This window comes from Eriocheir sinensis, chromosome 38 (assembly GCF_024679095.1).
Source record: "Eriocheir sinensis breed Jianghai 21 chromosome 38, ASM2467909v1, whole genome shotgun sequence".
In the NCBI taxonomy this organism is placed as follows: domain Eukaryota; kingdom Metazoa; phylum Arthropoda; class Malacostraca; order Decapoda; family Varunidae; genus Eriocheir; species Eriocheir sinensis.
The window spans coordinates 14,617,593-14,632,592 of record NC_066546.1 but is presented as its reverse complement, the minus strand read 5'-3'; the positions used below and the strand labels follow the sequence as shown (position 1 = coordinate 14,632,592).

At 41.6% G+C, this 15,000-nt stretch overlaps 1 protein-coding gene across 2 annotated transcripts in view; it reads left to right on the top strand.

The window, feature by feature from the left end:
- The window catches only part of LOC127008727 (dorsal-ventral patterning protein Sog-like), a 172,187-nt gene that overhangs the window by 69,074 nt on the left and 88,113 nt on the right, over positions 1-15,000 (top strand). For both annotated transcript variants that reach the window (XR_007761276.1, XM_050881084.1), the window contains exon 2: positions 142-245. Coding sequence is in view for 1 of the 2 variants with exons in the window: in XM_050881084.1 (XP_050737041.1) it covers positions 142-245 (104 nt within the window). In the remaining variant the exon portion in view is untranslated. The remainder of the gene's footprint in view (positions 1-141; positions 246-15,000) is intronic.

The following is a 15,000-nucleotide window of genomic DNA, read 5'->3' as shown; positions in this document are numbered from 1 at the left end:
CCTTCCCCTAACTTTCCTTCCCCTCGCTTTCCTTCCCCTCGCTTTCCTTCCTTCTATCTTTCCTTCCCCTATCTTTCCTTCCCCGCTTATCTGTTGACGCCTGAACCTAACGTCTTGTCCCTTCTTCTCCCCCCCGTGCAGAGTGTCGGCTGGGCAAGAACAGATACGCGCTGGGGGAGGAGTGGAGTCCCAACCTCGGTCCGCCCTTTGGTGTGTGGAGTTGCGTGCAGTGTGTGTGTGCGAAGGTGAGTGTTGAAGATGTGTGTTGTAGTTTTGAGTTTGTTTTGTTTTTTCATTGACTTTCATCATTTTCAGTTTTTCCTCCCCTTTCAGAATTCCTTGTATGCGGCTGGTCTTTTTTTTATTCACTTTCAATATTTTCATTTTTCCACCCCTTTCAGAAGTCCTTGTATGCGGCTGGTCTTTTTTTATTCACTTTCATTATTTTCATTTTTCCACCCCTTTCAGAAGTCCTTGTATGCGGCTGGTCTTTTTTTATTCACTTTCATTATTTTCATTTTTCCACCCCTTTCAGAAGTCCTTGTATGCGGCTGGTCTTTTTTTATTCACTTTCATTATTTTCATTTTTCCTCCTCTTTCAGAAGTCCTTGTATGCATTGTTGTTGTTGTTTTTATTCACTTTCATCATTTTCATTTCTCCTCCCCTTTCAGAAGTCCTTGTATGTGTTGCTGTTTTATTTCTTTCATTCACTTTCATCATTTTCATTTCTCCTCCCCTTTCAGAATTCCTTGTATCCGTCACTTCTTTTTTTCCTTTCCTTCATTTTCATCATTTTCATTTCTCCTCCCCTTTCAGAATTCCTTGTATCCGTCGCTGTTTTTTTCTTCATTCACTTTCATCATTTTCATTTTTCCTCCCCTTTCAGAAGTCCTTGTATGTGTTGCTGTTTTATTTCTTTCATTCACTTTCATCATTTTCATTTCTCCTCCCCTTTCAGAATTCCTTGTATCCGTCACTTCTTTTTTTCCTTTCCTTCATTTTCATCATTTTCATTTCTCCTCCCCTTTCGGAATTCCTTGTATCCGTTCCTGTTTTTTTTTCCTTTCCTTCATTTTCATCATTTTCATTTCTCCTCCCCTTTCAGAATTCCTTGTATCCATCGCTGCTTTTTTTTCTTTCCTTCATTTTCATCATTTTCATTTTTGCTCCCCTTTCAGAATTCCTTGTATCCGTCACTTCTTTTTTTTCTTTCCTTCATTTTCATCATTTTCATTTCTCCTCCCCTTTCAGAATTCCTTGTATCCGTTCCTGTTTTTTTTCTTTCATTCACTTTCATCATTTTCATTTTTGCTCCCCTTTCAGAATTCCTTGTATCCGTTCCTGTTTTTTTTTCCTTTCCTTCATTTTCATCATTTTCATTTCTCCTTCCTTTCAGAATTCCTTGTATCCGTCACTTCTTTTTTTTCCTTTCCTTCATTTTCATCATTTTCATTTCTCCTCCCCTTTCAGAATTCCTTGTATCCGTTCCTGTTTTATTTCTTTCATTCACTTTCATCATTTTCATTTCTCCTCCCCTTTCAGAATTCCTTGTTTCCGTTCCTGTTTTTTTTTCTTCCTGCTCATATTCTGTTACTTTCTTCTCCTCTATCTCCTCTTTCTCTTACCCTTCTCCCACCCTTTTCTTCCTCTCCTATTTCCCATTCATCCTTCTACTTCCTTATTTCCTCTTCTTTCCTCCCTTTCCTCTCCCTTACTCTAGTTTCCCCTTCTTTCATCCGTTGCTGTTTTTTGTTGTTGTTATTTGTGTGTGTGTGTGTGTGTGTGTGTGTGTGTGTGTGTGTGTGTGGCGAGGTAAGTGGTGGTTGTTGTTTTTTGTGTGTTTTTACAGTACGGGAAGCAGCAAAAGAAAAAAAAAAAAAGAAAAAAAAGAACAAAAAATCCCCCTCAGTCTCAAGTTTCGTTTTTTTTTTCCACTTCCACAATTTCCTTATTTATTGTCTACCGTGGCTTTGATATCACTAGAATCTTACATGTTTTATTTCCCTTGTTTGTGTTTGTAAATGTGTGTAAGTGTGTGTGTGTGTGTGTGGCTGGGAATGGGGTTGGGGGGAGGGGACTAAGATGTGTGTGTGTGTGTGTGTGTGTGTGTGTGTGTGTGTGTGTGTGTGTGGTTGAGACGGAGTTGGTGTGTGTATGTGTGTGTGTGTGTGTGTGTGTGTGTGTGTGTGGTTGAGACGGAGTTGGTGTGTGTGTGTGTGTGTGTGTGTGTGTGTGTGTGTGTGTGTGTGTGTGTGTGTGTGTGTACCATAGACTGAGGACACGTGTTAGGAAAACCGTCAGAATTAATAAAACTGAAAAATATAGAGTAAGTAATTTTGGATAAAAGTGGTAAATGTGTCAAAGGAAAGTTAATAAGAGGTCGTGATAAGAAGTAATGGTGACGAATAAATTAACAATGCAAAATACATATAGATAAGAAGCTCTCTCTCTCTCTCTCTCTCTCTCTCTCTCTCTCTCTCTCTCTCTCTCTCTCTCTCTCTCTCTCTCTCTCTCTCTCTCTCTCTCTCTCTCTCTCTCTCTCTCTCTCTCTCTCTCTGTTTGTCTAGTGTAAATGCCCATAATTATTAGGGTTATAAATCAGGGGCGTGTCTTACTAGAGAGAGAGAGAGAGAGAGAGAGAGAGAGAGATAATCTATATGTAAATTTATTAATACGAATACAATGTTACTTATTATTATTGTTATTATTATTATTATTATTATTATTATTATTATTATTATTATTATTATTATTATTATTATTATTATTATTATTATTGATGTTGTTGTTGTTGTTTTGTCACTTATTATATTTTCACGGTGGGAAGGTTGAACGTGACCTTGGCCAGAGAGAGAGAGAGAGAGAGAGAGAGAGAGCTGGGCATCTTGCCAACACGACGTTTGTTTGTATGTTACTCTGCTACTTCAATATACGTTAGTGACGAAACAATCTCTCTCTCTCTCTCTCTCTCTCTCTCTCTCTCTCTCTCTCTCTCTCTCTCTCTCAGGTAAAGGGTCACCTGGTCATTTTTTTGTCACGTTTACCTTTGCCAGAAAAAATATAGGTCCTTTAATGGTATGAGAGAGAGAGAGAGAGAGAGAGAGAGAGTAAAGAAAGTAGAGTCCACACGTGACCTTGAACTCTGCCCGCCCCAAAAGTTATCTAAAGTAAGAGATTGGACGAGACTTTAACACTCTCACTCTCTGCTTAAAACTCTCTCTCTCTCTCTCTCTCTCTCTCTCTCTCTCTCTCTCTCTCTCTCTCTCCATTTTTCTCGTTCTCTTCTTTTTTTTATTTTTCCTTCTTTCTTTCAGTCAAATGCAAATCTTCTTTCTCCTTTTTCTTCTTCATCTTTCCTTATTTCATCTTCTTTCCTTCCCTCATCAAATTCATCACTTATCTCTCTCTCTCTCTCTCTCTCTCTCTCTCTCTCTCTCTCTCTCTCTCTCTCTCTCTCTCTCTCTCTCTCTCTCTCTCTCTCTCTCTCTATCTCTATCTCTCTATCTATCTATCTATATATCTATCTCTATGTATCTCTTTAACATCAATTCATTATATGTGTCTTTTTCTTATCGCATTATTATCTATATTAACTCTAAGATTCTTTTTTAATGTAAGTTGTAAATGTCGCGCGTAAACACTTATCAGAATATCGTTATCTCCTTTTTTTTCTTCCTTTTCTTTGTGTGACTTTATTTATTTGTAGGCGAATTGAAGGTCGTTGTGATATTTTCTTCCCGCTAACAAGGAGAAGAAAATAAGGTGATGGTTTTTTCGTCAGGCATTTTTTTCTTCCCCTTAGTTTTTTTTTTCATGATTATTTTCACCGTTTTCTAGTTTTTTTACCTTCATTTTTATTTTATTTTTATTTCCTCCCTTTTCTAATTTTATTTCATACTTATTTTCTCCCTTTTCTGGTTTATTTCATACTTATTTTCTTCCTTTTCTAGTTTATTTCATATTTATTTTCTCCCTTTTCTAATTTTATTTCATACTTATTTTCTCCCTTTTCTAGTTTATTTCATACTTATTTTCTCCCTTTTCTAGTTTATTTCATACTTATTTTCTTCCTTTTCTAGTTTATTTCATATTTATTTTCTTCCTTTTCTAGTTTATTTCATATTTATTTTCTCCCTTTTCTAGTTTTCCTTAGCTCTTTTTTCTTTTCTTTTTTCCCTTTTCTAATTTTATTCATGCTCTTTTTCTCCCTTTTCTAGTTTTATTTCATACTTATTTTCTCCTTTTCTATTTTTCATACTTTTTACATTTTCCAGTTAGGTTAGAAAAGATAATTATAACTGTGGGTACTGGAATTCAATTTTTGAGAGAGAGAGAGAGAGAGAGAGAGAGAGAACACCATTGCTTTTTTTTCTATTATTTAATCCAAAACTTTCTCTTTCTCTGGTAACCTCACAAATATATAACAACACTTTCTATATTATTTTAAACTACTACTACTACTACTACTACTACTACTACTACTACTGTTCTGCTAATCCTGTATTTACTCAAGTGACTTAATTACTCCCCAAATTTACTTGTACATGTTAACCAAAAAAGAAAAAAAAACCAGCTACCATAATTTTGTATAAAGAAGTCAAGTCGGTCTTCGCATCAACAAACAACACGAAGAGTAATGATTATGTTAAAGGATCACGATAAAGTTTGTTGTATTTGTTGTAACTTAAATGCATGTTACGAGTTAATCTGTCTCCTCGGTTTGCCTGTTTGCTGAGGACTTACTGAGCGTCAAACCTGAAGCGTCTCATGCAACGTTAAAGTCTGAAGTGCCAAAATAAGATGCAGGATATTATTATTATTTTTTCAACTTCATTTTGACTTTTAATTACCGAAGAAAATGTATAATGAATGGAAGGGAGGGCTGGAAATGAATGTGGATACCTCGTTAGACACACACAGGTTATTTTTTTCATTTTTTTATTCATTTTCATTTATTTCATTCATTTTTTTTTATGTCCATCAATTACTAGGAAAAGAAATATATAATGAGTGAAATGGGGAACCAGAAACCAACGGACACACACACACACACACACACACACACACACACACACACACACACACGCACACGCACTCCACCCCTCCCCTTCCTTCATCTCCACCATACAGCTCCCCACATCCTCCACCACCAGCATCCACTCTCCTCCCTTTCTCATCTCCTCTCCTCTCCATCAGCATCCCCCCCCCTCTCCCACTCTCCCTCACCCCACCAGTGCAGCATCCACTCTCCTCCCTTCCCTCATCTCCACTCTATCCCCCCCTCAGCATCCTCCCTATCCCACCTGTCATCTCTTAGCACCAGCATCACCAGCATCCAGTCTCTTCCTTCCTCATCTCAACTTTCCTTTTTTCCCCTCAGCATCCACTTTTCTCCCTCCTTCCCCTCCACTCTATCCCTCCTTCCCATCCTTCCCTCATCTCACCAGCATCCATTCTCTCTCCCTTCCTCATCGCCACTCTCCTCTTTTCCCCTCCACAGCATCCATTCTCCTATCTCATCTTCCAGAACATCCTCCCTCTCATCCCCTCACCATCACCAGCATCACTCTCCTCTCGTTCCTTATCTCCGCTCTCCTCACTCTCCCAGCATCCCCCACCATCTCCTCCCCTCCCCTAACCAGCCCCAACATCACCAATTCGGACGCGGGTGATTAATGCTCCTTAGTAGTACTGGGAGCGATAAGAAAGCAAGTAGGCAGCTCAGAGGGACGGCAAGAAAACAAAGTAGCTCTCCCTTATCTTGCTTAACGCTCCCTCCCTCGATAACAACGATAGGATCCCACGATGATTTTGATTAAGAGAGTGCTGGTGATGGTGGTGGTGGGGAGATGGGGAGGAGGGGGTGGTGGTGGTGCTGGAGATGGTGGTTGCGGGATGCTGAGGGAGGGATAAGAGTGGAGATGAGGAAGGGAGGAGAGTGGATGCTGGTGGTGGAGGGGAGTGAGAAGGAGGGGAGGATGTGTCTTTGGTGGTGGTGAGGATGGTGGTGGTGATGGTGCTGGAGATTGTGGTTGGGGGATGCTGAAGGTGGGATAAGAGTGGAGATGAAGAAGAGAGGAGAGTGGATGCTGGTGGTGGTGGTGGAGATTGTGGTTGCGGGATGCTGAGGGAGGGGAAACGTGGAGATGAAGAAGAGAGGAGAGTGGATGCTGGTGGTGGTGGTGGTGGTGGAGATTGTGGTTGCGGGATGCTGAGGGAGGGGAAATGTGGAGATGAAGAAGAGAGGAGAGTGGATGCTGGTGATGGTGGAGATTGTGGCTGCGAGATGCTGAGGGAGGGGAAACGTGGAGATGAAGAAGAGAGGAGAGTAGATGCTGGTGATGGTGGTAGTAGTGGTGGTGGTGGTGGTGGTGGTGGTGGTGGTAGTTGTTGTTGTTGGTGGTGGTAGTGGTGGTGATGGTGGTGGTGGTGGTGGTGGTAGTTGTGGTGGTGGTGGTGGTGGTGGTGATTCGTGTATGTTAATATTTTCTCTGGTTTTCTTTTGCCTTTTTTTTTAGCGTGTTGATTTTTTATTGTATTTTCTACGTAATTAATTTTTATTTTTTTTAGTTTAGTTAGTTTCTTCATTTATTTGTTTATTTACTCTATTGCTCTGTATCCATTCATTTATTATTAACTTATTTGCTTTTATGTGTGCAAATTTATCTTAGTTCTTTATTTTACTTTTATTTTTGGGGCAAGAAGCTTAAGTTACACGGATATATTTTTTTTAGTCTGTTTTGAATGTGAGGTGTTGGCCTTCAGATAAAACAACAACAGCAACAACAACAACAACAAAAACAACAACTCTAACAACAACAACAACAACTACAAAAACAACTCTAATAACAACAACAACAATGACAACTCAAATAATAACAATAATAATGATAATAATAATAGTGTTTACATAAAGATAAATAATGAGGAGAAAATAGATAAAATAGGTGGTGAGAGAAATATACACACACACACACACACACACACACACACACACACACACACACACACACATGCACACCAAATTATGACTGAGGGATACCATTTGGACCATCTTCACCTTTCCCTTACTACTACTACTACCTCTACTACTACTACTACTACTACTACTACTTCTACTACTACTGATGATGATGATGATGATTATATTACTAATTCCTTTCAACAAGACGAGGAGGCAGAAGAGTCTCTTTCATCACGTACTTTTTATACCTCAAGTACCGGGTTTCCCTCCTCCTCCTCCTCCTCCTCCTCCTCCTCTTCCTCCTTTTATCCTCGCTCTCTTCCTCATCTTATATTCTCCTCAACTCCTCTCCTCTCTCCTCTCTCCTCTCTCTCTCTCTCTCTCTCTCTCTCTCTCTCTCTCTCTCTCTCTCTCTCTCTCTCTCTCTCTCTCTCTCTCTCTCTCTCTCTCTCTCTCTCTCTCTCTCTCTCTCTCTCTCTCTCTCTCTCTCTCTAAAATATAAAACATGATATCAGTCGATCACACGCTCACGCACGTGGGTCCGAGGAGGAGGAGGAGGAGGAGGAGGAGGAGGAGGAGGAATGTTAAGAGAGAGACTTGATAATGAGATCCCGAAATAAGAAATAATGATAATGACGTTAGTTAAGAAATTAAACTATTAAAACACAGGGTCATTATAACTCTCTCTCTCTCTCTCTCTCTCTCTCTCTCTCTCTCTCTCTCTCTCTCTCTCTCTCTCTATCTCTCTCTCTCTCTCTCTCTCTCTCTCTCTCTCTCTCTCTCTCTCTCTCTCTCTCTCTCTCTCTCTCTCTGAATCAAATAGTGGAAGAAGTGAATTAATGCATTTTTTATCCCAATGAATGTCACAAAAAAGAGGGAGAGAGAGAGAGAGAGAGAGAGAGAGAGAGAGAGAGAGAGAGAGAGAGAGAGACTGTTTCTCCATCACCCACATCACAGATCAGAGATGTCCTTGTAAAGCGAGACTGACAGACAGAGTGACAGAGACAGACAGAGACAGACAGACAAACAAACAGATCGAGAGAAACAGGAAGAGACAGAACAACAGACAGACAGACACCAGACAGACAAACTTACATATTGGACAAAGTGATAGACAGACAGATAGATACAGACTTAAATTACAGACATAAATAACTGATTCACTGACAGACAAACAGACAAAGGAGATGGACAGAGATAACGAAACAGACAGACAGAGACAGACAGAAAGACAAGCAGACAAAATAAAGGAGAGTTTAGATAAACACATAGGAACTACGAGACAGACAGACACACACACACAGACAGACAGATGGACAGACAGACAGACAGACAGACAGGCAAAATAGAGGTCGACTAAGATGAAAGAGATGAATGCAAAGAAACTACTAGACAGACAGACAGACAGACAGACAGACAGACAGACAGACAGAGAGGCAGACACACATCCCAGCATACAAATTAGGGGTGAAAGAGGGATATAAATAGACAGACAGACAGACGTGCAGACAGACAGACAGCGAGCTATAGACAGGTACACAATGGCGCGTTACAATAGAACATTCTTACCCACATATCACCTCCTTAATCTCTCTCTCTCTCTCTCTCTCTCTCTCTCTCTCTCTCTCTCTCTCTCTCTCTCTCTCTCTCTCTCTCTCTCTCTCTCTCTCTCTCTCTCTCTCTCTCTCTCTCTCTCTCTCTCTCTCTCTCTCTCTCTCTCTTCCCTTCCCTTCCCTTCCCTTCTCTCTTTCCTTCCCTTCCCTTCCCTTCTTTCCTTCCTTCCTTCCTTCTCCTCTTCATTCCTTCCTTCCTTCCTTCCCTTCCTCCTCCTCCTCCTCCTCCTCCTCCTCCTCCTTCTCCATCTTGAGAGAGGGACAAGGGAGGGTGTGTCTTCACCTCCCATAAAGAAGAGAGGAGGAGGAGGAGGAGGAGGAAGAATCCATCCCTATATACAGCCCATACCCAGTTTACGATAGGAGAAGGAGAAGGAGGAGGAGGAGGAGGAGACATCAAAACTCTTATATAATCTTCGTCTCCAGCTTGTGTTTACTCTTCTTTGGCGTGTCGGATCACATAGTTGCTCCTCCTCCTCCCTCCTTCTCTCCCTCTCTCCCTCCCTGAAGAATCCGTAAGGGAGAGGAGGAAGGGAGAGAAGGAAAAGAAAGAGGAAGAGAGAGGAAAGGAAGGGTGATTATATGAAGAAAGGAGGAAGAGGGAAGAGGAGGAAGAGGAAGAGAGAGGAAAGGAAGGGAGATCATTTGAATGCAAGAGGAGGAAAGGGGAAGAGGAGGAAGAGGAAGAGGAAGAGAGAGGAAAGGAAGGGAGATGATATGAAGAAAGGAGGAAAAGGGAAGAGGAGGAAGAGGAAGAGGAAGAGAGAGGAAAGGAAGGGAGATAATTTGAATGCAAGAGGAGGAAAGGGGAAGAGGAAGAGGAAGAGGAAGAGAGAGGAAAGGGAGGGAGATAATTTGAATGCAAGAGGACGGAAGGGGAAGAGGAGGAAGAGGAAGAGGAAGAGGGAGATAGAGGAAGGGGAGGGAGATAATTTGAATGCAAGAGGACGGAAGGGGAAGAGGAGGAAGAGGAAGAGGAAGAGGAAGATAGAGGAAAGGAAGGGAGATAATTTGAATGCAAGAGGAGGAAAGGGAAGAGGAAGAAGAGGAAGAGGAAGAGGATGAGGAGGAAGAGAGAGGAAGGGGAGGGAGATAATTTGAATACAAGAGGACGAAAGGGGAAGAGGAGGAGGAGGAAGAGGAAGAGGGAGATAGAGGAAAGAGAGGGAGATAATTTGAATGCAAGAGGAGGAAAGGGAAGAGGAAGAAGAGGAAGAGGAAGAGAGAGGAAAGGAAGGGAGATAATATGAGAAAAAGAGGAGGAAGGGGAAGAGGAGGAGGAGGAAGAGGAGGGGGTACAAGGGGTCAACTAATGTAAGTCTCGTAGTTTATAACCATTTAATGTTCACCTCCTAACTCAAGGTACACAAGATATACCTTTGTTTGTCCCTTCCCTTCCCTTCCCTTCCCTTCCCTTCCCTCATCTTTCCTCTCCCCACCTCTTCCTTCCCTTCCCTTCCCTTCCCTTCCCTTCTCTTCCCTTCCCTTCCCTTCCATTCCCTCATTCATCTTTCCTCTCCCCACCTCTTCCTTCCCTTCCCTTCCCTTCCCTTCTCTTCCCTTCCCTCATATTTCCTCTCCCCACCTCTTCCTTCCCTTCCCTTCCCTTCCATTCCCTTACCTTCCCTCATCTTTCCTCTCCCCACCTCTTCCTTCCCTTCCTTCCCCTTTCCTTCCCTTCCATTCCATTCCATTCCCTCACTCATCTTTCCTCTCCCCACCTCTTCCTTCCTTTCCCTTCCTTCCCTTCCCTTCCCTTCCCTTATGCCTGCTCTTAAATCATCTCTCCCCTTCCTCCATCGTTCCTCTCTTCCTTCCCTTCCTTTCCCTTCCCTCAGCTCTTCTTTCTTCCTTCATTCTCTCCTTTTTTTCATTTTTTCCCTTCCCTTATCTTCCTTTCCCTTCCTTTCCCTTCCCTTCCCTTCCCTCCCCTCCTTCCTTCCCTTCTCTCCCATTCTTCCTCCCTTCCCTCCAGCCTTACATACTTCCCTCCAATCTTACATTCCTTCCTCCTCCTCCTCCTCCTCTTCCTCCTCCTCCTCACCCCCCACGACCTCTCCCTCCCCCTTTCTCTCCCTCTCCTCCTCCCCTTGGTGGTGGAGGAGGAGGTGGAGGAGTGGAGATAATAGATGCAGTGGAGGCTTCCCGCTATTCTAGTCCCATAAGGTGGAAGAGAAGTGGTTGTGGTGGTGGAAGGGGTGGAGGGGGTGGTGTGGAGGGGGTGGTAGTGGATAACGGATGTTGTTGCTGCTGCTACTACTGCTACTACTACTACGACTACTACTACTACTACTACTACGACTACTACGACTACTACTACTACTACTACTACTACTACGACTACTACTACTACTACTGCTACTACTACTACGACTACTACTACTACTACTACTACTACGACTACTACGACTACTACTACGACTACGACTACTACTACTACTACTACTTCTACTACTCTCTTCCTTCATTTCCTCCCTTCCCTTCCCTTCCCTTTCCTTTCCTTTCCTTATTTCATTCTTTACGAGAGAGAGAGAGAGAGAGAGAGAGAGAGAGAGAGAGAGAGAGAGAGAGAGAGAGAGAGAGAGAGAGAGAGAGAGAGAGAGAGAGAGAGAGAGAGAGAGAGAGGGCGTGTTTCTCAAATAAACACTATCTTAGCCTGTCCGTCATGCTAGTGAGAGAGGAGACCAATGTTTGCACGCACGACAGCCTCCTTAAGATAATGACCCCCCAAAAAAAACGTTGATGAAGAGCGGGAAAACGTTTAAAAGTGGCGGGAAAGCGTTTGCGATCTTGTTTATATAGATTTCAAGGTTTTTTTTGCGTTTTTTTTATTTGAGGAAGCGATAGAGAAGAGCTGCAAGATAGAGAAAGAAGGAGACCGGAAGAATGGAAATAGAAGGGAAGAAGGGGAGGAAGGGGGGAAGAACACGAGCCTTGCACCACAGACTAACTTTAGGCTTTGAGAAAATAAAGTCAATTGTACTATAAGTATCTCTTTCTACAGTGTCGCTAATACTACTCAAGGATGTGTCATCAATATATCTCTCTCTCTCTCTCTCTCTCTCTCTCTCTCTCTCTCCTTCCTTCCCTTCCTTTCTCTCTTCCTTCCGGATGCCTTTCGGATAAGATTTCTTCAGTAAAAACGGAGGCAAAAAAATCACAGACCAACTTTAGGCTTAGAGAAAACAGAGAAAACAGTCATTGCTATATTCCCCGAAATAATAGACCCCCCAAAAAAACGTTACCTCAAGTTGAAAGAATGCTCAAGGTCACACGTCGGAGTTCAAAGCTCTAAAAGTCGTTCTTCCATAATATGCGAAAATGATACTTGGTAAGAGAATAATTCGGGTGTTCGCGAGGGCGGGGCTTTAAGAGTTACCGAAAGGGATCGAACGCCAAGGCAAGGACGCCGCTGATTGCCTTACAGGAACGCGCAAACATGGCAATCACCCGAAAAAAACAAAATAGCATCGATGTAGAAAAAAAATTCAGTGCCTTCGGGGTCTGGAGCTTGATGCAAGGATGAATGGAGGACGGGAGGGTGCAGCAAGAATGTTAATGGAATAGATAGGAAAGGAACGACTCCTCCGAACCTATTGGAACAGGTAAAAATATAAAACCAGGTGGAAAAAAATGCAAATAGTACCACGGTGCCTGAGTGGTTCGCGCAGCGGTGCCAGATTGTCGTACTCGGAACATTGTATATATAGTTTCCAGACCCCATAACTGCCTTCTTCAACTAATAACTAGATTCATTTATAGTTATCATTGAAATGGTTAATCATCGGTGTTATTTTGCAATGGTACGTGTCAGAAATCGGAAAATACTATGGTTGGTATTGTCAAATGCTCCCACCCCTCACACACACTATTTCCAAAGGCCAAAAAGGAGGTTAATCGAGTTCTAATAAGTGTTCCTTTAGGTTCACGGTACAGAAGAAGGCTCAGACTACCACCAGGGTCATAAAAGTACCCCTGGAAAGGCCCTAAACTCCCACGAAAGACTAGTAAATTACGTGTTCTTGGGCGCAGAAATGTTTAAAAATATGGCCCTATATCGTCACCCTCATAAAATAATCGCCAAAGTCATTTTTCAGCGATTTCCAGGTTTTTCTCTACATCAGTTTTTAAACATGCGACGCCCATTTTTGTATAGTTGCCTTCGTCATTCAGGGTTTGAGTGTTCTAGAATTGGCCTTTTCGTTTCTGCCTAAATCTTAAGCCAAATGAGATGATGACAGTTCTTTTCTGATTCCCTGAAAAGTAGAAAACAATGACTTAGGCGGTTTGTTTACGAAGGTGACGATATGGTTAGAACGACAATCTGGCGCCGCTGAGTTCACGTCCCGCCCGCCGGTACAAACAAGCTGGCAATTTTCAGTCATGTGGCCGAGGACTACCCACGTGATGTCCTGAAGACCACCTATCAACCTGGACTCTTGATTCTCTCTTAAAGACGATCAAAGATGAGCTCCGGGGGACAGCATGAGCCTAGGAATATGGCGCCACTATAAACACTTGCCTGCGCCATAACGGACTAGGCCCCCACCAAGAAAGTCTACCGGCGCTTTAGGCAGAACGTAATAAATAAATAGATAAATAAATAAATAAACATGGAAAAGATATATGGCACTGGGTCATGAGTTAGTTGGGTGCAATGAATACGAAGACGAAATGGGAAGAAAATAAACGGAATTAATTAGACAAACAAGTAAGTAAATGTGAAAATTGATGAAGAAAACGCATTATCGAAACAGGAAAAAAAAATAAAAGTACCAAAGAAACAAAACAAAGAATAAAACAAAACACCATCGGATTCTTACGCAAATATTGTAATGAAAGGAAAACGTCGAAGAAGATGAAGGAGAAGAAAATATATAAGTGAAAGAAACAGTGAAGAAACAAAAGAGCATCGACACCAACAAAAACAATACTAACAAAACACATAAAAACAATGGATTCCGAGACTAACAAAAAGATAAATGAGAGACCCGAGGATGAAAATATAAACGAAACAAACTACCAATACAACAACAACAAAAACAGTTAAAACAAATAAGGATCGACACCAATAAATAAACACACGCACAGAAAACAAACATCATCGGATCCTAAGCCTAATAAAAGGATGAATGGAGGAAGGGAGGGAGGAGGGAGGGGAAGGAAGGGCGGGGCGTCTGGCTTGACCTAAAAGGATCCGATCGGCTTGGAAATCACTGAAAAACAAACAAAAGAGGATCGGCGGGGGAGCGTAACCACAGACGCCGCCGAAGATAAACTTTAAGCCCGGATAAAAAAAATAAGATAAAACGAAAAAAACAAGAAAAAAACAACAACTTGTCGATGATTATGCAAATGGGAATAGACGTCAAGAATAACATTGAGCAGAACGAAAAGAAAATATTAGGAAAAAGTTAGCAGATTTTGAGGTTTTAAGAGATTTGTTAATTTTAACTTTACGAATAATTGAAAGGCTAACAGAAGTGTCTTACGAGAAAGAAGAAGAAGGAAGGGAGGAAGGAAGGAAGGAAGGAAGGAAGGAAGGAAAGGAAGCAAGAAAAAAAAAGAGAAAAAGCAGGAGAGAAAGAAAGAAGAATGATGAAAGAAGGGGAGATAGAGAAGAGGGGCAAGATGGGTAAGTAAAGAGATATGAAGAAAGGAAGGAGGAGGAAAGAAGGGAGGAAGGGAGGGAGGAGAGAAGGAAGGAAGGAAGGGAGGGAGGTATAGGTTGGGAAAGGCGAGGTAGGCTGAAAACTTGGAAGATATGTATCATTAAAAAAAATCCTATTTACATTTCACAAGGTCTTAGGTCTCTCTCTCTCTCTCTCTCTCTCTCTCTCTCTCTCTGTTATGAAATGATGCAAAAATTGTAAAAAAAAATATTCGAAAAGGAAAATATTAAGAATGACAACAACAACAACAACAACAACAATAATAATAATAATAATAATAATAATAATAATAATAATAATAATAATAATAATAATAATAATAATAATAAATGCAATACAAATGGAGGAGGAACATCTTTTATTTTTATTCTATTTACGACCAAATCTTAAATGGAAGAGGCGGAGGGAGGGAGGGAGGGAGGGAGAAGGGAAGGAAGGGAGAGAGCGAGAGAGAGAGTGAGGAAGGAAGGAAGGAGGGAAGGGAGAGAAGTTCCAATGGGCGTGGACCCGGGTTTCCATAAATTCACACACACACACACACACACACACACACACACACACACACACACACACACACACACACACACACACAACTAACATTGAAACTCAGCCACAACAATACACATACATACATACATACATACATATCTACATACATACATACATATATACATACATACATACATACATATATACATACATACATACATATTCACTCATGTAGGGACGCCTCTCAAGGTCACAGTGACC